Below are 24651 nucleotides of genomic sequence, written 5' to 3'. Positions count from 1 at the left end.
AAGTACCAGAAAGAGGGGGTGGAGAGACAGAAGGGCCGTTATTCCCTACCTCACTGCAGGCTTCTATTCCAAAGTCAGCCCCAGCTTGGAAAAGTGAGGGTAGAGGGCGAGAAAGAGAGATTTAACAGCAACCGAAATTCAAAGTTTTGAGTATTACATAGGACTGGATTTTCTAAAAATTTCTGGCATCTGGACAGTGTTTGTAACTTGGTGTGTTACCTCAGAATTAGTAGGAAATTATGGGCTGCTAGAGTATTCATGCAGGAGCAGGAAATATTACTCCTGAGACTACTTTGTAAAAGGATGGGGGAGAAGACTGATGGCATTTTTACTGAACTATGAAATGTGCTTTTTCAATATGCTGGTTACGCTTGTTTTCAAAAGATACAGGATCCAAACCTCTGATGAGCAAACAATCTCCCAGAGAAAATTGCTCAGCCACTTAAAATATGTGGGCTCAACACCTCCAGGGTAATGAACTGACCTCTTTTCTCTGTGACACCAATAATATCATGTGCCTGGCACTTGAGTTCCCTGACCTTATTTTGAGATTTCTAAATTCTTTCCTAAAATTTCTCTCTTATGTGTCATACCCTGAGGACTGTTCCAGATTTTCTAGCATAAACAGGGACTAGAAGAGAGTCTTTTTCAATTCACTGTTCATGCTTTTGACACCTGCACCAATTGAATGATTATGATCAGGCTGTTCTCACCTTAATGTGTCCCAAATAAGATCTTAATCTTTTCCAGACATTTTATACCAGCAAGCCACTTCCACCTCTTGATTTTTCTACGTCCATTACTCTAAATATGCTTTCTCGACTTTTATAAAGGTGATGGCATGATCAGAAATGCAAGAAGTGTTCCTAAAGGATACTGAACAAGAATAGAATTGATTTATTATTTCTTCCATTGAATTTCAAAATTGGAAGAGACCTTGGAGAGTTCCATCTTACTTTACAGATGGGAAAGCTGATGCTCTGGGAATTTATGCAATGATTAGATAACTAGTAAGGAGTAGGGATGGTACCAGACCCAGGACTCCAGCTCCCAGGCCTGGAGTCCTTTCCACGCAGTGATGGCTTTGAAGTATATAATGTCTTAAATACTAAAATTAAACCAAGATATCATGAAGATGACTGAGGATTGACTTTATAATTAAAAGCATTATCAAATCTAGAGATGAGGAGATGTCCATTTTCCACTCTGAGTAGCTAGAGTTAGCCTTCTGCTGGAAACAACTAAAAAATCTGATGAAATATATGAAACAACTGTTTTCAGACATTAGATAAGAAGACCTACAGGACTGAGATTCCTAAGAGAAACAAACAAACAAACAAAAAACAAGCTGAACTCTATAATCACCCTGTCTTTCTACCTGGAAGCAATTTCTAAACTGCAGCACAGGGAAGAAACTGAAACAGAATTCCATTGTCTCAGTGAGTTGACACAGAGATGGATGCTCAGAGAGATGGAGATGTAGATAGCTAGAATTTGCAGGGTAGGCTATAAGAGAAGAGGCGGCTATGCAGAGAAAGACATCCAGAAATCTTCATTTCTGGATCCCTCAAGTCTTTGGTCAAATATTAATCTGCACTTCAGGAGGTCAAGCAAAGAAAAGCTGTCAGGGAAAGAATAGCTACTAGGGAGGAGAAAGCTGAACAATTCCCGGAGCTCACAGAGTGCTAGGAGTTCTTTAAGCCCCCACAAACTGGAGTGCAGACATCTCCAGAATATTTAGATTTTTCAGCAGAGACCAGAAGGGCAATGCCTGAGTAGTGAGCTAAAGTAGCCCTAGGGAAAAGGCAACTTTAGATCCACTCTCAAAGGGCTTAAACAAAAGACTTGAATGATGAAACAAGGGTTGAAAGGAATACCAAGTAATTATGTGCCTGTCCACAAAAGGCCAGCATTCATTAAAGCAATATAACAAACTGCAGCACTCAGCAACATAACATTTTAAATATCAGGCATTCAATAAAAAATGAGAAAATGCACAAATATTTGGAAACTAAATAGCACGGTTCTAAATAACCCATGAGGTGCAGGAGAAATGAAAAGGGGAAATAACAAAATAATGCCATTTGCAGCAATGTGGATGGAACTGAAGACTCTCACACTGAGTGAAGTAAGTCAGGAAGAGAAAGACAAATACCATATGATATCACTTATATCTGGAATCTAATATATATGGCACAATGAACCTTTCCACAGAAAAGAAAATCATGGACTTGGAGAACAGACTTGTGGTTGCCAAGGGGGAGGGGGAGGGAGTGGGATGGATTGGGAGTTTGGGGTTAATAGATGCAAACTCTTGCTTTTGGAATGGATTAGCAATGAGATCCTGCTGTGTAGCACTGAAAACTATGTCTATGCACTTACAATGAAACATGATGAAAAAATAATGTATACATGTATGTGTAACTGGGTCACCATGCCACAGAGTAGAAAAAATATAATGTATTGGGGAAATAAAATTTTTTAATTAAATTAAATTTTAAAAAGAAATTATCACATGTAAATCAACAACAACAACAAAGAAAGATAGAAAAAAAGAAAAAAATAGAATGGATAGACCATGAGGTCCTGCTGTATAGCATGGGGAACCATATCCAGTCTTTTGTGATAGAACAAGATGGGAGATAATATGATAGAAGATAATATGAGAAAAAGAATGTATATATTAGAAAGCATTTTAAACTGAATGCAAATAAAAAAGCACATCGTTTGTGACATCATTTGTAGCATGTCATAAAGCAGTAGTTAATAGAAATTTTACAACACAAAACGCCTATGTTAGAGAAGAAAAAAGGTCTTAAATCAATGACCTTGTACCCGTCTTAAGAAAATAGAAAAAGCAAGGGAAATGAAGTCCAAAGTAAAAAGAAAAGAAATAATAAAGATTAATGCATGGAGCGTTGAAATAAAAAAAAAAGAAAACAATAAAAAAAATCTGTGAAATGAAGAACTGGTTCTACACGATGAATAAAGTAGATAAATCTCTAGGCAAACTGGTCAAGTTTATTGACCATCAGAAGCAGAAAAGCCCATAGAGAGCCCCACTCTCTTAATTTACAGATGTGAAAGCTCAGGCCCTGGGTGTTTATGCAACTGCTTAGACAACAAGTAAGTGACAGGGGTGACACCAAAACCAGGGCTCCAGGTCTCAAAGCAGAGAAGACACAAATGACCAATATCAGGGAAGAATGAGGTGACACCACTACATATTCTACAGATATTAAAATAGTAACAAAGGAATATTTTGAACAATTTTATACTTATAAATTTGACGACTTTAATTAAATGGAAAAATTCCTTGAAAGATTTAAACTTCTAAGCCTCATTCATGTAGAAATAGATAACCTAAATAGTTCTATATCTATTAAGGAAATTAATTAATTTACTTTTTTATTTATCTTTTTAGGGCTGCACTCATGGCATATGGAGTTTCCCAGGCGAGGAGTCTAATCAGAGCTACAGCCGTCAGCCTACACCACAGCCACAGCAAACAGGATCTGAGCCATGTCTGTGACCTACACCACAGCTCCTGGCAACACTGAATCCTGAACCCACTGAGTGAGGCCAGGGATTGAACCTGAAACTCATGGTTCCTAGTTGGATTCATTTCTGCTGTGCCACAATGGGAACTCCCTATTAGGGAAATTTAATTTGTAGTTAAAAAACAACCCATAAAGAAGTTCCAGGCCAAGGTGGCCTCATCGGTGATAGTCAACCAAGCATTTAAGGAAAAAATAACATCAATTCTACATAAATTTTTCCGGAAAATTAAAGAAGGAATACTTTCAAATTTATTATTTGAAGCCAGTGTTATTCTGATACCAAAACCAAAGACACTGCAAGAAACAATACAAAACAAAACAAAACAAAAAGGCACAAGCCTACATCTCTCATGAATATGGATACAAAAATCATAAACAAAATTTTAGTAAATTAAATGCAACAAAATAGTAAAAGGATAACATATCAAGACCAAGTGGGATTTATCATAGTGTTGCCGGAGCTGTGGCGTAGGTTGCAGATGCAGCTCGGATCTGATGTTGCTGTGGCTGTGGCGTAGGCCGGCAGCTGTAGTTCTGATTTGACCCCTAGCCTGGGAACCTCCATATGCTGCGGGTGCGGCCCTAAAAAGCAAAATAAATAAATAATAAAAACTACCCAATTCAAAAAAATAGAAAAATAAAATAAAAAACAGGCGAGGCAATTGAGAACAAATAGCAAGATGGTAGATTTAAGTCCAATCAGATCAATAATTACATCAAATGTTATTAAACACCCCCAATTAAAAGGCAAAGTTTGTCAGACAGTAAGACCCAATACTATGTTTTGATAAGAAAATTCAATGTTAATATCAAGACACATATAGTTTAAAAGTAAAAGATTAGATGAAGTTCCCATCATGGCTCAGTGGGTTAAGAACACAGCGTGGTATCTGTAAGGTTGTAGATTCAATCTCCGGCCTCACTCAGCAGTTAAGGATCCGGCACTGCCATTGCCATAAGCCTGCAGTGTAGGTCACAGATGTGGCTCAGATCTGGTGTTGCTGTGGCTGTGGTGTAGGCTGGCAGCTGCAGCTCCTATTTGACCCTTATTTCGGGAACTTCCACATGCCTTAGATGTAGCTGTAAAAAAAAAATTAAAGGTTAGAAAAAGATATATCTTGTAAATAGTAGTCATAAGAAAACTAGAACAGGAAAATTGGGAGAAGATCACCTGTTGAAAGTGCGGTCTATGGGGGGAACATTCCTCAAAAGTGCTATGGGCAGGTTAGGCAAGGATTGGCATTTCCAATGCAGAGATGACCTTTGGATTTTTCAAACGAAGACATTTTCTTCACAGTAAAGTTAAAAGATCTTATTTATTAAAAACAAGATAACAGGCCCATATCACCAAAAGGAGACTTGATACTTAATTACAGTTCCATCCTCTCCCAGGAAGAAATCTTAAACCACTCAATCTGGAATGACCTTGTCAGCACTAGTGAGGTTGTCTGTCTGACAAACTCTTGCTGTCCCCTAAAGAAAGGTGACCTTGCCATAAACAATCAGCTCTTTACTAGTGTAACTTCCTTGTCCTTCCCCCTTCTGCCTATAAAAGTCTTTCACTTTGTACAGCTTCTGGCAACACCTTGCTATTTGCTAAATGGGATGCTACCTGATTCATGAATCATTGAATAAAATCAGTAACATCTTTAATCTTTTTTTTCTTTCTTTTTTTTCTTTTAAGGGCTGCACCTGTTCCCAGGCTAGGGGTCAAATCAGAGCTGTAGCCACCAGCCTACACTATAGCCACAGCCATGCCAGATCCAAACCGTGTCTGTGACCTACACCATAGCTCATGGCAATGCCAGATCCTTAACCCACTGAGCAGAGGCCAGGGATCAAACCTGCATTCTCACAGTGACTAGTCAGATTCATTTCCACTGAGCCATGACGGGAACTTCAAGTAACATCTTCAAAATTTACTCAGTTGAGTTGTTTTTTTTTTTTTTTTAACATATTCTCTCAATACACTTATACCAATATAAAAACAAAGGAAGTGGATCCAGTACCATAGTGTTTTAAAATTGTTTTCCACGGAGTTAGAGCCCAGGCTTCTCACATCCCTCCATGTTTTGCATACATCTTGTACACAGTAAACAGAGAAGTACATATAAAAAAAAATCCTTATAACCAATAGCAGTATAATTTTATCCTAATGAAAGGGGTCCCAAAGGTGAGTATTTATTAATTGGGATTAATGATTATGAAAAAGTGTCTCAGAGAAGGCCAAGGGGTACCAGTGGAACATGCTTCCCTTAATATTCTCAGAACTGCTGTAGCCAATGATAGGAAGATATTTCAGAAAAGACCTCCTTAAATCTTTAAAACATCCAAAAACAGAATGTAGTCCAGGGCCATTTGAGTGACCTGTACTTACAAGGAAAGAAAAGAACACGAGACATTTTTAATTTCTGTTTTTCTAGTGTCATCAGATGACTAAGCAACCCTTACCAAGCTGAGAAAGTGGCCTCCACAATGGGTTAAAAAGGTTAGAAGCAACTGGTACAAAATACATTTTTGTAGTACATTGTTTTATGGAGTCCTTGGTAATAACTGTTTCGAAAGCTTGGATGAATTGGAATGTTATGAGCGCTAGTCATTCATGTTGGAGGAAACATTTATTTTACATGAAGGAAATTGTCAAAAATTACTTTCCAAAACTCAGATGTGCAATCTGTCCTATAACTCTATACATCCTGGAACCCATGTTCCGACAGATGGTAGAGGGGAAAAAAAAATGCAACTTGCCAATTACAGGTTACTCCATCATTAGCAAGTTTAAAATAGTCTTATTTGGGTGGAAAGTCATTCAAAGTCCAAATTCCTTTTCAGGGCTCTTTTATTTCCTAATGATATGAGAACTAAGAAGCTTCCTCCTACTTCCAGATGGCAGGAGGGAGAGAAGTGGAACTCTTAAAAGGAGAGGACTTCTTGGATTTGGCATACTGGTGTGATTGTGTTCTCTTGACTGGTATGACTTGTAAAGCATTCCCCTACAACAGTTAAGGCTCAGTAGTTCCTGGTGGTAACATGGCACTCATATGGGCTCTCACTCACATGGCCAGTCCTCTGATCTTAGTGGTAGCTCCCTTTGCAACAGTACCTTGTGCAATGACTCCACAGCATTCACTGTAACACAGTTATTTTGATCCCTGGCATGGTAGCCCTTTAGCTCCCAAGTCAACATCCTCATCCCATGTGAAAAATTCTAGATCCCCTGAGGCTTCAAATAGATCACAAGAGGCATCTTCACTATTTGGGGTCAACTGGCCCAAGCTGTTTCTATTCTATGAATTAGAAATCACACTGGCTGCAAACCATGCTGACCATAAAGGGAAGAACAAGGGTCTTGCTCTGAGATCTTCCTCAAGTACTCTTTAGGTAATTTTGCTGTATCTTCCTGCTCCATTACATTCTATCCTATAACAGGTAATGCCAGTGTTTAACAAAATCCAACAACCATTAAAGATTTTTAAAAAAAAGCAACACAAATATAATATGAATAGAAGGGAACTTCCTCAACTTGATAAAGAACATATGTGAAAAACCTCTACCTAAAATCATACTTAACAGTGAGAAGCTAAACACTTTCGCCTAACATTATGCAAAAAAGAATGCCCATTCTTGCCACTCTAATGCAATATAGTGCTGGAAATCTCAACCGGCAAGATAAGGGAAGAAAAGAAATGGCATATGAATGCAATGGCAAAAATAAAACTGTCTCTATATGCAGATAACAGGATGATCTACACAGAAAAATCCCAAGGAATATCTATATCTGTGTCTATCTGTATATATCTATAAAATCTATATGCTATAGAGTTATAATCTATTGTTGATATATACCAACAATCTTAGATCTCACAAGTGAGATCACTAAGTCCTAGGATGCAAGAAAAACACACAAAGCTCAGTATTTCTATGTAGTAGAAACAGACACATGAAAACTAAAATTAAAAATAGGATACCATTTAAATTTGCTCAATAGGAGTTCTTGTTGTGGCTTAGCGGATTAAGAACCTGACTAGTATCCATGAGCATGAGGGTTTGATCCTTGGCCTTGCTTAGTGGGTTAAGGATCCAGCATTGCCATGAGCTGTGGTGTAGGTTACTTATGCAGCTCAGGTCCCACGTTGCTGTGGCTGTGGTGTAGGCCTGCAGCTGCAACTCCAATTCGACTCCTAGTCTGGGAACTTACATATGACGCAGGTACAGGAAAAAAAAAAGGCAAAAAATGTTCAAATAAAGTTAAATATTAGGTGTAAATCCGACAAAACAGGTATAGGATTTGTGTGGTGAAAATGATAAAATGCTGATGAAATAAATGAAAGATTTAAATAAATGAACAGAAGTTCTGTGTTCATGGATTGGAAGATTTAACATAGTAAAGAAAGGCTGAAAAAAGTGGAAGAAAAAAATAGGAACAAAGAACAAAAGCAAAAAAATAGAAATCAGCAACTAATACGGCATTAATACTGACATCAGAAATGTAAAAGGAGCCATCACTACAGATCACACAGACATTAAAAGAACAATAAGGAATAGTATGAACTTATTTATGCCCACGAATTTGATAATCTCGATGAAATGGACTAAAATCTTGAAAAACAATCTGCCAGAACTCACACAAGTAGAAACAGACAATCTTAAGAAGCCTTATTTACTGAAGAAATTTAATCAATAATTCATGTTTCAAAACAGAAACCACTAGGCCCAAATGGGTTTCCTGGTGAATTCTACAAAATATTTAAGGAGGAAATTATACCAATTTTCTACAATCATTTTCAGAGGATAGAAATGAAGGATTACTTCCTAACTCATTCTATGAGACCAGCATTACCCTGACACCAAAACTAGAACAAAACATTATAAGCAAAGAAAACTACAGGCCAAAAGCTCTCAGAACAGAGATATAAAACTCATCAAAAAATAGCAAATCAAATTCAACAATGCATAAAAAAGAATTATTCACCAGGATCAAGTGGGATTTATCCCGTGTTGAAGACTGGTTCAACATTCAAAAATTAGTTAACATAGTCTATCACATCAACAGACTTGATAAGAAAAATCATATGATCATCTATTAACGGATGCAGAGAAAGCATTTGCCAAAATCCAATACCCATTCTAGCAAACTACCAATAGAGGGGAATGTCTTCATCCTGATAAGGGCCATCTACAAAAAAAAACCTCAGCTGACATCATACTTAATGGTGAGAACTTGAAGCTTTCCCACTAAGATCAGGTTCAAGAAAAGGATGCTCTCTCTTCTTTTTTTTTTTTTTTTTTTTTTTTTTTTGTCTTTTGTCTTTGTTGTTGTTGTTATTGTTGCTATTTCTTGGCCGCTCCGCGGCATATGGAGGTTCCCAGGCTAGGGTTGAATCGGAGCTGTAGCCACTGGCCTACGCCAGAGCCACAGCAACGCGGGATCCGAGCCGCATCTGCAACCTACACCACAGCTCACGGCAACGCCGGATCGTTAACCCACTGAGCAAGGCAGGGATCGAACCCGCAACCTCATGGTTCCTAGTCGGATTCGTTAACCACTGCGCCACGACGGGAACTCCGATGCTCTCTCTTCTTACTCCTTTCAACATCATACAAAAAGCCCTCCCATATGCAGTAAGTCAAGAAAAGGAAATAATGGAGCTCCCCTTGTGGCTCAGCAGAAATGAGTCTGATTAGCATCCATGAGGATGCAAGTTCGATCCCTGGCCTTGCTCAGTGGGTTAAGAATCTGGTGTTGCCATGAGCTCTGGTGTAGATCACAGACATGGCTCAGACCCAGCGTTGCTGTGGCTGTGGTGTAGGCCAGCAGCTGTAGCTCCAATTCAACCCCTAGTCTGGGAGTTTCCATATGCCATGAGTGTGGCCCTAAAAAGACCAAAAAAAAAAAAAAAAAGAGAAGGAAATAAAAGGTACATTGATTGGAAGGAAAAGGTAAAACACTATTTATTCACAGACTGCCTGATCGTCTGTGTTTTCTACAAAACTTACAAAAGAATTTATAAAAATCTCTTGGAAATAATAAGAAATTACAGAAAAATTGCAGGATAAAAGGTTAATACACAAAAGTCAATTTCTTCCCATATACCAATAATTAACAAGTGGAATTTTAAGTGTAGAACACAATATCTTTTACTTTAGTGTCTCTAAAAATGAAATACTTAGTTATAAATCTAAAAAAATTGGAAAAGATCTATATAAGGAAAAACAGAAACCTCTGATGAATGAAATTTAAAAAGAACTAAATGGAGAGATACTCCATTTTCATGGATTTGAAGACTTAATATTATCAACTTATCAGTTCTTCCCAACTTGATCTATAGATTTAATACAATCCCAATTAAAATACTAGCAAGTTAAGTTTACAAATAGTGACAAACACATTCTAAGTTTTATAGTGAGAGACAGAAAACCTCTAACACAATATGGAAGGAGAAGAATAAAGTTGGAAGATTGACACTACCTGACTTCAAGACTTACTATAGGAGTTCGTACTGTTGTGCAGTGGGTTAAGAATCCAACTGCCACAGCCGGAGTATTCAATCCTCAGCCCAGTGCAGTGGGTTAAAGGACCTGGTGTTGCCGCAGTTGCAGAACAGGTAGCAGCTGCAGCTCAGATTCATTCCTGGCCAGGGAATGTTCATATTCATGGGTGTGGCCATTAAAAAAAGAGTTATTATAAGGCTATAATAATCAAGAAAATAAATGGAGATCAATGGAGTAAAAGAGAGAGCCCAGAAATAGACCCATATAAATAAAGTCAACTAATTTTTTTGTCCAAAGAGTAAAGGCAACACCGTGGAGCAAACAAAATCTCTTCAACAAATGTTGCTGGAATTACTGGACACCCACATGCAAAAAAAATCACATCTAGATCCAGACCTTACATCTGTCACAAAAATTAACTCAGAATTGATCATAGACCTAAATGTAAAATGTAAAAATATAAGACTCCTAGAAGATGACACAGGAGAAAAACTAAATGACCTTGGGTATGGTGATGTCTTATAAGATACTACACCAAATACATGACACATTAAAAAAAAAAATAACTGGTAAGCTGGACTTCACTAAAATTAAAGTGTCCATTCTGGAGTTCCCGTCGTGGCGCAGTGGTTAATGAATCTGACTAGGAACCATGAGTTTGCAGGTTCGGTCCCTGACCTTGCTCAGTGGGTTAACGATCTGGCGTTGCCGTGAGCTGTGGTGTAGGTTGCAGACACGGCTCAGATCCTGCGTTGCTGTGGCTCTGGCGTAGGCTGGTGGCTACAGCTCCGATTAGACCCCTAGCCTGGGAACCTCCATATGCCATGGGAGCGGCCCAAGAAATAGCAAAAAAAAAAAAAGTGTCCATTCTATGAAAGAGAATATAAAGGGAATAAGAAAACAAACGTCAGAATGGGAGAAAATAATCGCAAATGACACATCTGATAAAGGACTGTTACTCCAAATATACAGAGACCTCTTAAAATTCAATAAGAAAACAAACAAAAAAATGGTCCAAAGACCTCAAGAGACACATCACCAAAGAAATTACACAGATAAGCATGTGAAAGTATGCTTCACATCATATGTCACTAGGTAAATGCAAGTTAAAACAAGATACCTATTAGAATACATGCCAAAATCCAGAACAATGACAATATCAAATGCTGACAAGAATATGGAGCATCAACAACTCTCATTCATTCATTGCTGGTAGGAATGCAAAATAGCAGCCATCCTGGAAGACAGTCTCATAAAACTAAAAATATGCTTACCGTACGATCCGGCAATTATGATCCTTGGTTTTTACCTAAAAGAGGTGAAAATGTATGTCTACACAAAAACCCACAGATGGAGTTTATAACAACTTTTTTTTGGTAATTGCCAAAACTTGGAAACAGGCAAGATGGCCTTCTGTGAGTGAACAGACAAACTGTGATATGTTCAAACATTAGACCATCATTCAACATTATAAAGAAATGAGCAGAGTTCCTGTCATGGCTCAGTGGTATCAATCCCAACTAGTATCCATGAGGATGTGAGTTTGATCCCTGGCTTGCTCAACAGATTAAGAATCTGGCATTGCCGTGAGCTGTGGTGGTGTAGGTTGTAGACATGGCTCTGATCTGTCATTGCTGTGGCTGCGGCGTAGGCTGGCAGCTGCAACTCCAAGTCGACCCCTAGCCTGAGAACTTACATATGCCCACGGAGGTGGCCAGAAAGAAAGAAAGAAAGCAAGCAAGCAAGCAAGCAAGCAAACAAGCTATCAGGAGGTCCTGCTGTGGCACTGTGCATTAATGACCTCGCTTGTTTCTTTGGTATTGCTGGTTTGACACCCGGCCTGGCACAATCAGTTAATGACACAGCATTGCCACAGCTGTGGTGTAGGTCACAGATGCAGCTAGGATTAGATCCCTGGCCCAAGAACTTCCACATACTGCAGGAGTGGCTGAAAAATGGAAAAAAAAAGTAAAAAATGAGCTATCAAGCTATGAAAAGACATGGAGGAACCCTAATGCATACACTAGGTGAAAGAAGCCAAACCTCAAAGTTGATATACTATGTGATTTCAAATATGTGACATACGGAAAAGGCAAAAGCAAGCAGACCATTAAAAGGTCAGTGGTTGCCAGAGTGGGTAGGAGGGAAGACAAATAGGCAGATAACAGAGGATTTTTAGGGCAGTGAAAATACTCTGTATGATATTATAATGATGGATATAAGCTGTTATATATTGGTTCGAAATTAAAGAATGTACAACACCAAAAGTGAACCCTAAGGTAAGCTATGAATTTTGGGTGATTACAATGTGCCAATATAAGTTCACCCTAGTACAGAAAAATATGTGCCATTCTAGTGAGTGATACTGATAATGGGGAGGCTAGGCATGTGTTGGGGGCAGGGGATATATGAAGAATCTCTGTAATTCCCCTTAAATCTTGTTGTAAACCTAATACTCTCTTTAAAAAAGAACAAAGTCTTTAAAAAAAAGAATTCTTAGACATAACACATTCTATTAGAAAGCTGATAAATTAGACTTCTTTAAAATTAAAAGTTTGCTCTCTGAAAGACTTTATCAAGAAGATTAAAAGACATGTGACAGACTAGGAGAAGAATATTTGTAAGCTTTTGTCTCACAATGGACTCAGGTGTAGAATACATTTAAAAACTCCCAGGACTCAACAGTAAACAAACAAACAAACAAAAACCATTCAATTAGTAAATAGACAAAAGACATGAAGAGATATTTCACTGAAATGATATATGGATGGCAAGTAAGTATGAAAAAATGCTTATCTGAAGCAATTGCTACAATATGCAAATTTCCAAACTCCACTTAAAACTCACTGCTCTAGAAGTTTTTTGCTTTTAAGAAGTTTTTAACTGTGGTAAAATACAGAAAACATAAAACTCACCTAAGCATTCTTAAGTATATAGTTTAGTGTTAAGTACATTCACATTGTTGCACAACTAATCCCCAGAACTCTTTTCACCTTGCAAAACTAAAACTCTACACTCATTAAACAATAACACCCACTTCACCAGCCCTAAGCTACCACATTCTTTCTGTCTCTATAAATTTGGCTACTCTAATTCCCTTATATAATGTCCTCAAGGTTCATCGGCGTAGTAACATATGTCAGAATTTCCTTCTTCACCGCTGAATAATATTCCATTGTATGCATATACCAAATTTTGTTTCTTGCCTTCATCCATTAGTGGACATTTGGGTTGCTTCCACTTTGTGGCTATTGTGAATACTGTTGCTACGAACATGGGTGTACTGATTCGGAACTGTTGAGGGTGCGTCCCTGGAATCTCCACGTTTAATAAGCTCCTCTGGTGTTTCTGATACATGTTAAAGTGTGAACTACTACTCCAACACTGGATTTTCCAAACTAGAGATGGCGGAAGATTTTTGGTCACCCTCAGATACACTATAATATAGATCAGACTCACAAGTGACAATGTCAATCCTTTCATTTGTATGATTTATTCCGATGAGGTCAAGAGAAAGTACTGGTTTGGCATATTTATTTATCTCGAACACCTAATTCTAATTTCCCTTTTAAACAAAAAGAGAGAGCAGTTTTCAGATTCAAAGCCTTCAGGTCCTTCAGCAGACAATAATCACAGGTAGAACTTATTAACAATGTTTTGTTTTCATTATATTAGTCTGTGCCATTACTTTCTACAAATTGTATTTTTCCCTCTAATGGTAAAGAGTTGCTTTTCAATAAGTCTACTTAACATTTTTGTTTAAATCAAGTAACAGTTTTTTTGTTGTCTTTATAGGGCCACAGCTATAGCATATGGAAGTTCCCAGTCTAGGGGTCAAATTGGAGCTGCAGCTATCGGCCCATGCCGCAGCCACAGCCACGCCAGATCCAAACTGCATCTGCAAACTACACCACAGCTCATGGGAACACCGGATCCTTAATCCACTGAGCAAGGCCAGGGATCAAACCTGAGTCCTCACGAATGCTAGTCAGGTTTGTTACTGATGAGCCACAAATGGGAACTCCCTCAAGGAACATTTTTAAGCAAATAACATGGCCAGAGATATGTGAATATAGCAAAATCTAAAAACAGTCATATTCCAACAAATTAAGTTAGGGCGATACTGCTTGGATCTTGGTCTCAACTTTCTACACATGGAAGAAGCACATGTCCAAGGCATCTAGTAGATGGCTCCTATTTGGAAGAAATGTGAAGTCATCTGTCAAGTAGAGAAAGGCTGAGAACAGGTGGAAAATATCCCAAGCAACCTCTAAAGCTAGAAAATCATAACCTAAATCTTAGAAGTGTGAAATAGTGATGCTCTTTGTATTTTCTGGATTGACTTTCTTGTTTCCCTTAGAGTTGAGTAAAATTATTTAAAAGCATTAGCCTGTCTGGACTGTAATAAGGGGCCATCAAAGAAGAGAGGTAGTTTCAACCACTGTAGACATCCCAAGAAAAATGTGAGGACAATAGACAGTTTCCTCTCATCTGAGAATCTTCTTAGAATCTTATCTAGCAGGAATGTGGCAGATTCCATGTTTAGATAACAGAAGGCTGCTCCTAAGAGTTAAATCTTGAGCTAATGATAGTAGCTCCCATTGCACAGGTTACATGCCAGTCACAGTGCCCCTTTCCCATTTAATTCTCATCACGTTCTAAAGGTTGACACTTGCTATATCTATTCCATGAACAAGGCAACAAACTCAGAGAGGTGACAAGATTGGCTCAAGTCACACAGCTCAAACTCCAGCCTACTGGGCTTCTAAAACCTGCATCACCATAAGTCATCATTTTATTCAGGTTCTGTGCGATCCTGGCTTCAAGTTCAGCTGAAGGTTTCTTTTCTTCCTGGTTTCAGAAGCAGAGACCATAAGAACAACTTCCAGATGACAGCTCCTCTCAGATGCCACAGTTCTAGAGTCCACCTTCTGTAGGACTTTGCTAAATTTTCTGCTCATTTGAATTTGAACACTCTCAAAATATAGTTTCTAGTTACCACTAGAATTGCAGCACAACAAAAAAAGGGAAAGGGACATTCCTTTTCTGTGTTTGTTAGGGCAGCCTGTCCTGGCCTTAGTTGCACTGAAATAGGAGGAAGGAAGAGACGAGTGAAGAGATGAAGATTTACTAACTGCCAGAAAACACTGTCAGGCAAGTGTACAAAAAGCATCCTTTTTTTTTTTCCCCTCTGAAAAATCTTCCATCCTGAACAACACACAGTTATTTCAAAAGGCTTCCAGAGCCCCAAAGTCCAGTAACACGTTATCATCATGCGCAAGTTTTCAAAATTATTTCTCAATCACTGATGCCTTTTTTTGAAAGAAAAATCAAGCACTTTGTCTTTAAAAACAAAAGCTACAGATTACACATCCACTTAGGCAGCTTATTAAACTTATTTGAAACCCTGAAGTTTCGAAAATAGTGCAGAAGAATATTTAGGGGGTAATTTAGTGGATTTCTTTCCCTCAGAGAACATCTGAGAACATTTTCTCTAATAATAAAGGGCAGAGTACATGCAGTTGTGTAAACCGCAAATGCTCCACTAGTGTGTGAGTGAAGCAGGAGCTCACCAGTCTGAAAAAAGACCATTTCCCTGGCGCTTGCCTGAGGTCAGTAATATGGTCGCAGAGCATGGAAAGAGCATTTCGTGTGGAAGACATTATCGCAAAGGAGTGTAAAAAGAACACATGTACCCTTCCTGAGCTTGCAAACTCAGAGGGGAGGTCTCTTGTCATCGCTTTTACTATTCCCCCCCACCCTCCCCACCCCAGGGCAGGAATCCTGAAACTCTGGCACAAAGCAGTTCAAAGAGCAGGGAGGGGCGCGGATGCGGGCTGCTCACCAGCAAAACGGCATGCAGGGCTCAGGCAGAGGGCAGGAGGACAGGAATGAAAAGGAAATTCCGACGTTTTGGAGAACCTTAGCAAAAAAAAAAAAAAACACTATGAAACAAACAGCCCCAACGTGGGTCTATTCCTTGTTAAGAGCAGCAGTTAGGGAGCGCCCAGTCAAAAGAGACAGAGTAGGAAAAGCGCAAAAGGGCGCTGGGGAGGAACAGCGGAGCGACTGGAGTGCTCTCGCCCCATGCTTTTGCAACTTTAATGCCAGTGCATCCCCCAGGATCTCCGTTAAAACGCACGCTGGGCGCCTAGGAAGCTGCATTTCTAACAAGCTTCCACGTATTACGGCTATTGCTGGTTCGCGGACCAAACTTTTGAGTAGCAAGGGATTTGCTCAATTATGAAGAGAACTTCTGGTGTAGCAGAGACCTTAATAGGGGCAATGAGAGAAATAAACTGGATGGGCTGCAATGGGCTGAAAACGGGCCAGAGAAAGAACTGCAGCCTTGAAGCCTTTTATTCCGAGCAGTTTCTGGAGTGAAAGGGAGGAAGAAGAAACTCACAATCTTGCGCTAGAAGAAAACGTCGCGGGTGGCTAGGTGTTTGGGGAATAGCAGGAAACGCACCTAGGAAGCCGGACCCGCAGCCTGCGCAGGGGACTTGGGGCGGGGGCCGAGGAGGTTGGGCCCGGCCTGCTCTTACCTGCGCTTACCCTGATCCGTGTAGAGGTTGAGGAAGAGTCCCTCCCTGGTGTCCTGGTACACCGGGCCGGAGAAGCTGAGTTGCAGCTCATAGCGGCTACCGGGCTGCAGGGCCTGGCCGAGCTCCAACACCATGTACTGCATATCCAGCGCAAACCACACCTCGTCCACCGGCACGCGGCCCACGGTGGCGTCTTTGGTGTCTGGGGACAGGGGACCTCGCACCTCGGCGCTTTCACAGTCCAGGAAGAGGCTATGCAGCAGCAACCTCGCTGTGGCTGCCATGCAGCGTACGGTGATGTTCACCCGGCCAGTGAAGCGCAACCCCGGCACGGAGAGCTCGTCTGGCCGCAGCAGGGGCCATAGCTCCAGCTCATAGTGCAGCGGCACGAGCCAGGGCGGCAGGCGCAGCTGGTCCCAGGGCCCCGGGGGTCGCCACTTGCGCGGGGTGGCGGCCACCTCCAGCTCCTGAGTTGGGCCGGGCTTAGGGGTTGGCGGCGGCTCCTCCGGCGCGCCAGGCTGGGAGGGCTCAGTGTCTGGAACCCCGCTGTGGTGAAGCTCCGACGGCAGGACGCGCGCGCAGTGGCCGTACAGTGCAGCGAGCACCGCCAGCGCCAGCAGGAGCGCAGCAGCCAGCCCCGCGAGGAGCAGGGCTCCCGCGCGGCTCACGTAGAAGCCAGAGCTGGAAGGGGGTCCCATGGCTGCGACCTGGGGCAGAGATGAGGCGACGGCAGCTCAGACCCCCAGCCTGGCTGCTCACTGATGGGATTCCCGCCCCTGCTCTCTTGTATGGTCCCTCCCTCCTCCTTGAGGAGCCTGGGAGACAGGAGAATGGTTGGGACCACGGCTTCCCCTCCCAGCTAATAAGATCCAGGTCCCTGCCTGCGAACCCCCGCCCCCGCCAGGACCTAGGGAAGAGGCGGACCGGCTCAACCAAGTGCGCGCCCCTTTGGGTGCGAAGAAAAATACCTCGAAGAAGAGGCTTCCAGAGTTGGCACGCGGGGAGGGGGACAGTCGAACAAAACTAATTTGGGCAACTTTGACGGGGATATTTGAATTCAAGGGTTTGGTGGGGTTCCCCGGTGCAGTTTCATGTGTTGTGGCAAAAGAGACACTGCAGTGATGACCTGCTGCCAGCACACCTGCTGGTCACCGTGCCAGGATTCCTGCGTTAAAGGGTGGGGTGGGGACTTATGGACCACAACTTTGGGGGACGTGCTCTGAAATGACCCTTTGAAGGACAGCCATGCCGTCTGAACTAATTTCCAGAGCCAAATTTTTGGCCCTAAATTTGCCTCCTGAATAAGCTCGAGACTCAAGCGGCCCAGGCAGAGAGTATGAGGCTGGAAATAAGGTCAGGGATACCCCTGACCCTTTCCAAACTTGGGATGTGGGGCTGGAAGAGGGGGCGACAAAGAGCCAGAGAGTTTGGCATCTGCGTTTCTGGGTGAAGGAAGGCGGGGGGCTGCTTTATATCGGGAAGGGACTGGGCGAAAAGCGGCCTCTTAACTGCAACTAACTACCTGGATGCGGTTTCCAGTCCTGGAGTAGGGTCTACCTCTAGGCCTCCCTTCCCAGGGAAAGGGGACATCCTGCTTTCGAAACCCGCCAATTTCAAGCAAAGAGAATGAGACACTCCGGTGGCCTGCCTTTCCACTCCGAAACTGCAGAACCTCGCGGTGAGCTCTTTGGCATCCAGGGCATCTGTTTGCTATTTACCAGATGCTCCTGGGAGAGTTCGGTGTCCTGGGAGCCCAATTCCGAGTCTGCAGGCACGCACTACAGTAAATTGGGGATGGGGTTTAAGTGCTCAGGAGGAGGAGGTGCTGGGGAAGAGGGAGGAGAGGTGGTTAAATATCTTGCTGCTGGCTGAAGATTTATTTGAGTTTTTCCCCTGTCTTTAGGCTCCTTCAATTTTTTGTTTTCTTTCTTTCTTTCCTCCTTCCTTCCTTCCTTTCTTTTTTCTTTTTCCTTCCTTCCTTCCTTTTTTTTCTGTCTGTCTTTTCTCAGAAGGAAGGGAATTTTTCTATCACAGCCATAAAACGGTGCAGTCGGCTTTTCTGCTTGGAACTGTATCTCCTCTCCAATGTGGCAACCCTTCCAACTGAGGTCAGAGGCAGCGTAAACCAAGGTGATTTGTCCTGGGATATGTGATCTTCTCCTGCTCCCAGGACTAAAATTAATCACATTTACAAAAAGACCCCCAGAACAAGACAGGGAGGAAAAAAGAGAGACTTGACACCAAACTCGAGCAGATGGTTGTGCTGTAATCTGTGGACCAGTCTCTTGATTACGGATTAGCTTTGCTTTCTTCAGAAATGGAATAATCATATTTAAAAATAATTATGACCACATGCATCACTCTCATAAGATTCTGGGAAGAGCTGAGAGAGGAGAGGCTTTTCCCATTTCCCACTGCATGACCTATCACCGGTCAGGCTGTCAGAATTGTGAGCTACTGAGCTAGTGGGGGCCTCTGGGTATAGGTCATTGTCAGATGGGGATCACCACAGATATGGAGCTAATTAATTATTGGCCTTACCACTCCCTGGACAATTTCTTGAAGGATTTTGATGGATTCCAGACTCCCAAGGTTAAAAAACAAAGAGGAAAGGAAAGTAACAGAATTACTTCAAATTCTTATTAAAGTTGTCCCTCTCTTTAAATTTAAATTAAAACCTCTACTGCAAAGTGTATTCATGGGCCCAATTATTTAATTCCATTTCTCTAATAACATTAAAGAAAAAGAGATTGGCTACCACAAAAAAAGTTTCAGAGTAATAAAATCACATCAAATGGTTGAGCAATTTAAATATCTTTTAAAGGGAAAATATAAATCATTATACCTGACGAATCACTAATGTCACTCAAAAGAGGCTGCGAAATAACATATTGGCTGAGTCATATTAAGGTTAATAACTTTAAAAAGATTGGGAGAGACTATCATATGAAATATTTGACATCTCAGTGAAAGAGGGGTTCTAGGACACAGATCATCTGCCAGGAAAACAGTCACTAGAAAATTAAAAAGAAAAAAATTTCCATGAGTTGCTTAGAAAATACACTTATTATTGAGATCAGCTAAAACAGTGATTCTCAACTGGGAGCACTTTTAGATTCCCCCCTCCCTAGACACTTGGGAAAGTTTAGAAACTTTTTTTTCCCTTTTTTTTTTTTTTTTTTTTTTTTTTGTATTTTAGGGCCATACCCAAGACATATGGAAGTTCCCAGGCTAGGGGTCGAATCAGAGCTGTAGCTACTAGCCTATGCCGCAGCCACAGCCACAGCCACACGGGATATGAGCCATGTCTGTAAACTACACCACAGCTCACAGCCATGCTGGATCCATAACCCTCTGAGCGATGTCAGGGATTGAACTCGGGTCCCATGGATACCAGTTGGATTGTTTCTGCTGCCCCAGCTCAGGAACTCCTGAAGACATTTTTGATTGTCACAATGTTGCATGTATGGTCCTACCAGTATCTACTAAACATCCTCCAATGCACTGTACAGCCCCTACAACAAAGAAATAATCCAAATTGTGATCAGTGCTGCTCTTCAGAAATCCTAAACTAAGCAATAATCCAAGCCTTTTCGATGTTACCCAAGTGAAATTGGGCTGCACTCACAGCATATATAAGTTCCCAGGCTAGGGGTCAAATTGGAACTACAGCTGCTGGCGTAAGCCACAGCTATAGCAACATTGGATCCAAACCGCATCTGGAAACTACACAACAGCTCAGGGCAACAGCAGATTTTTAACCCAGTGAGTGAGGCCAGGGATCGAACCCGCATCCTCACTGATACTAGTCGGAGATGTTACCACTGAGCCACAATGGGAACTCCTCCATCTTAACTTTTTGATCCTTATTACAAACCTCTATAATATTTTATTATCCCCCTTGGGCCACATGACCAAATTTTCTCTTTTTTTTAATTCATTTACTTTGAAGATTTAAATTTTTTGAATGGGTAATACATTCATAAGTTTCAAAATTCAAAACAGTGTGAAACTTATATCTTGCTTCCACTACTTCCATAGTTAATAATTTTTAATAGGTTTTTTTGGCCTAATCTTTCAATATTCCCTTATGCAAATCAAGCAAAGACAACTATATGTACATACATATATATCTTTCTATTCCTCCTCCTTCCGACATTAAAAAATACTACAATAAATATGCAATTCTGCACCTTGCATTTGCATTTAACAAAATAACCTGTGTCTTTCTGTATCAGTCCACAGATATCTTTCACATTCTTTTATACAGCTGCATGCTATTATACTATATATACATGTTATTACAAAGATTTCCCCAGAAAGGTTATTTGAAATGATTCACCAGCTCCCACAGAGTATTTTTACTTAAGCTTTTATTTCAAGGGAAAAGAATATGGTGCAATAAGAGGAGAATAAACACAAGCACTGATATCCCATGAGAGATAGGCCATGTGCAAGCTCCTCAATGGCCCTTACTTGCCTAAGTGGGCCATACTATGTCACCAGTGTGAACCACCAAGGTTTGTGAAAGGAATGCTGTTTATAGAAAGCTCAAAGAAGAAACTCTTTGAGAGGCCCTTTAAATAATCAAGCCAGGTTAGTCAGACCCATAAATCCAGTTGTAAACCATCAGTAAAGAAACTAACCTTAGGAGTCTCCAGGGAGAATTTCAGTCCTTAATCAGCACATCATAAAGTGATCAAGAGTCAAACACCAGATATCCAGAAATAAGGCAGAGCCAAGATCATTGAAAGTCTTCTTCATGAAAGCAATGTGAACACCAGGAACCTTGTCAGGATTAACTATTTCAGAACTCTGGAAAAGTAACTAAAAGCCTGCAGCAATTAAGGGAAGGTTTGTCCAAGAAAAATAACCAAATATTAGTAAAAGAAAACAGTGAGCTTTGTGAAATTTTAACTTGCTTTATTCTCATTTTCCTCTCCTCAGTTCTGCAGTAGACTTAAAAATCAACAGCTTGTTATCATGGTGAAAACCAGCAGTTTGGCAGCCACTGGATGAAGCATAAAAGTGTAGTTTCTTTAATGCTTCACTCTAAGAGAACTGTCATTATCTGAACTATCTGGTGATTCCTTGGAAGACTCTACTCTTAGGGCTGTCTTTATTGACCTGATTCAGAGTTCACTCAGTGCAAACAGCCTTTCCCCAGGGCACTGACTGAAAGCAAGCATACGCCACTGTTTAACACTGCAACTGTCTGAAGTGGGCAAACAACTGAGGCAACATCAAACTCACCAGAAAGCTTAAAAGGAAAAATTCAGGAATTAGATATCTATAGGGGGCTTTGGAAAAATTCCAATATATTCCTGAAAATCTAGAAGGGCATATGCATGTGTATAGCCATGCATATGACTAAGGCTTTACGCATGCTCAGGAAGGAACTGAGAAGATCCTAAACTCTCAGATCTAGCTAATCTTGAGGCAATGCTCAAAGGAGATATGAAGGCTATGTCAGAATTGTCAACTGCCTGACAAGAGTATTGAAGGAATGAATCAACATACACACACAGAACCCCTTGGCAAAAATTGGGAGACTTATCAATTCTAGGTATTTAAGGAAATCTCTGTCTAACCATTAGCTGACCAATAAGCTAACTGAACATAGACATCAGTGTCTGCCACAACAAAGAATACAGACTTTACTGCACTAGTTCAGAAAAGTCTCTAAACAAGCAAACAACAACACAACCTGAAAAAGTTAAGACAATATTTTTTTCAGACGTTTCACATTATTTGAAATATGTTTCAAACAAAAAAAAAATTGTGAGACATTCAAAGAAACAAGAAAGTATGCCTATACACAGGGAAAAAAATAGTCAACAGAAAATGTCCCTAAGGATTTAAACTTTGATCTCATGAACAAAGACTTAAAATTAGCTATTTTAAATATGTTAAAAGAACCAAAGGAAACCATGTCTAAAGAACTAAAAGAAAGTATGGGAAAGATATCTCATCAAATAGAGAATAAAGAACTAAAAGAAAGTATGGGAAAGATATCTCATCAAATAGAGAATATCAATAAAGAGAAATTCTAAAAAAAGAACCAAATATAAATATTGAAGTTGAATAACTAAATTAACAACAATAACTAAAATAGAAACTTAACTGAAGGAGCTCAAAAGCAGTTTTTAACTGGTAAGAAGGAAGAATCAATGAAATTGAAGATAAATGAGATTATCCAGTCTGAATAACAAAAAGAAGAAAAATGCACAGGGCCTAAGAGACTATCAGGGATACTATCAAGACCAATACACAGACTGTGGGAGTCCCAGAAAGAGAAGAGAGGGAAAGGGGCAAAGAGATTATTTGAAGAAATTATGTCCAAAAATTCCCCCAATTTTTTGCAAAATATAACTCTACAAATCTAACAAGATCAATAGATTTCATATAGGATAAACTCAAAGAAACCCATACAAAGAGATATTATAATCAAACTGTCAACTGCCAAGGACAAAGGCAACAAAAGAGGTGAGTTGTCACATACAAGGGATTACCAATAGGACTGTGAGCTGACTTTTCATCAGAAATCTTGCAAACTAGAAAGCAGTAGGTTGACTTATTCAAAATACTGAAAGAAAAAACCTGTTAGCCTATAATTTTATATCAAGCAAAAGTGTCTTTCGTAACTGAGAGAGAAATAAGGCATTTCCAGATAAACAAAAGCTGAGGGAGTTTGTTACCATTATATCTGCCCTGTAAGAAATGCTAATAGGAAACCAGGTTAAGATGAAAGGACACTAGGCAGTAACTCAAAGCTATATAAGGGAATAAAGATCTCTGGTAAAAGTAAACACATGGACAATTACAAAAACTGGTATTATTGTAATTTTGGTTTATAACTCCATTTTTAATTTTCTTGTGATTTAAAAAATATATAAAAAGCTATTAATTTATGTTATTGAACACACAATGTATAAAGACGTGATATCAATAATAGAAAGGTGAGGGGAGTAGAATCAAACTGCATAGAAACAGTCTTCATATTTTATTGAATTTAAACTGTTATAAACTCAAATTGGAATGCTATAACTTTAGCATGTTAAATGTAATCCTCATGGAAACCACAAAGAGAATATCTATAATTTTTACATCTAAATAAGTGGGAAAGCAAAAAAATGTGTCATATAAAAATATCAATTAAACATAAAAGAAGGCAGTAATGACGGAAATGAAAAAACTATAAGGTGTATAGAGATCAAATAGCAAAGTAGCAGAAGAAAATCCTTTGCCATAAGTAACTACTTTAAATGTAACTACTTTAAATGTAAATGAAATAGGAGTTCCTGTCATAGCGCAGTGGTTAACGAATCCGACTAGGAACCATGAGGTTGTGGGTTCGGTCCCTGCCCTTGCTCAGTGGGTTAACGATCTGGCATTGCCGTGAGCTGTGGTGTAGGTTGCAGACGAGGCTCGGATCCCGCGCTGCTATGGCTCTGGTGTAGGCCAGTGGCTACAGCTCCAATTCGACCCCTAGCCTGGGAACCTCCATATGCCGCGGGAGCAGCCCAAGAAATAGCAAAAAGACAAAAAAAGAAAAAAAACGTAAATGAAATAAACTCTCCAACCAAAAGAAATTAGCAGGATGGATTTTTAAAAACATGATTTATCTACATGCTGTTTATAAGACTCACTTTATATCTAAACACACATGTTGAAAATGAAAGGAGAGAGAAAAATATTCCCACCAAATAAGCAGAAGAGAGCTGAAGCAGCTATACTAATAGACTAAACAGACTAAATCAAAAAAGCTTACAAGAGACAAGAATGGATATTACATGTTAGTAAATGATTTACTACAGCAAGAAGATATAATAATTATAAATCCTCACACATCAACAACATGTTCCCAAAACCCATAAAGCAAAAATTGACAGAATTAGAGGGAGAACTAGACAATTCTACCATAATAGTTGAAGACTTCACTATCTAACATTCAATAATGGATGTATCAACCAAACAGATGAGAAGTAAGGAAACGGAAGACTTGCACAATAGAAAAAACCAAGTAGGCCTAACAGACGTATACACAACCCTCC

At 40.1% G+C, this 24651-nt stretch overlaps 1 protein-coding gene across 3 annotated transcripts in view; it reads right to left on the bottom strand.

The window, feature by feature from the left end:
* LVRN (laeverin) overlaps nt 1–17471 on the bottom strand; it is a 76145-nt gene extending 58674 nt beyond the window's left edge. The window contains exons 1-2 of one of the 3 annotated variants that reach the window (XM_013995046.2): nt 16608–16810; nt 15898–15974 (exon numbers count right to left, since the gene is read on the bottom strand). In XM_013995046.2, coding sequence (XP_013850500.1) covers nt 15898–15974; nt 16608–16688 — 158 coding nt within the window. In that variant the 5' untranslated portion in view covers nt 16689–16810. Of the gene's footprint in view, nt 1–15897; nt 15975–16597 lie in introns of all 3 variants that reach the window. The other 2 variants (XM_013995045.2, XM_003123852.4) reach the window with 2 other exon arrangements.

Source organism: Sus scrofa, chromosome 2 (assembly GCF_000003025.6).
Source record: "Sus scrofa isolate TJ Tabasco breed Duroc chromosome 2, Sscrofa11.1, whole genome shotgun sequence".
NCBI lineage: Eukaryota > Metazoa > Chordata > Mammalia > Artiodactyla > Suidae > Sus > Sus scrofa.
The sequence above is the reverse complement of the archived record's forward strand: the minus strand, read 5'-3'. Positions and strand labels throughout refer to the sequence as shown.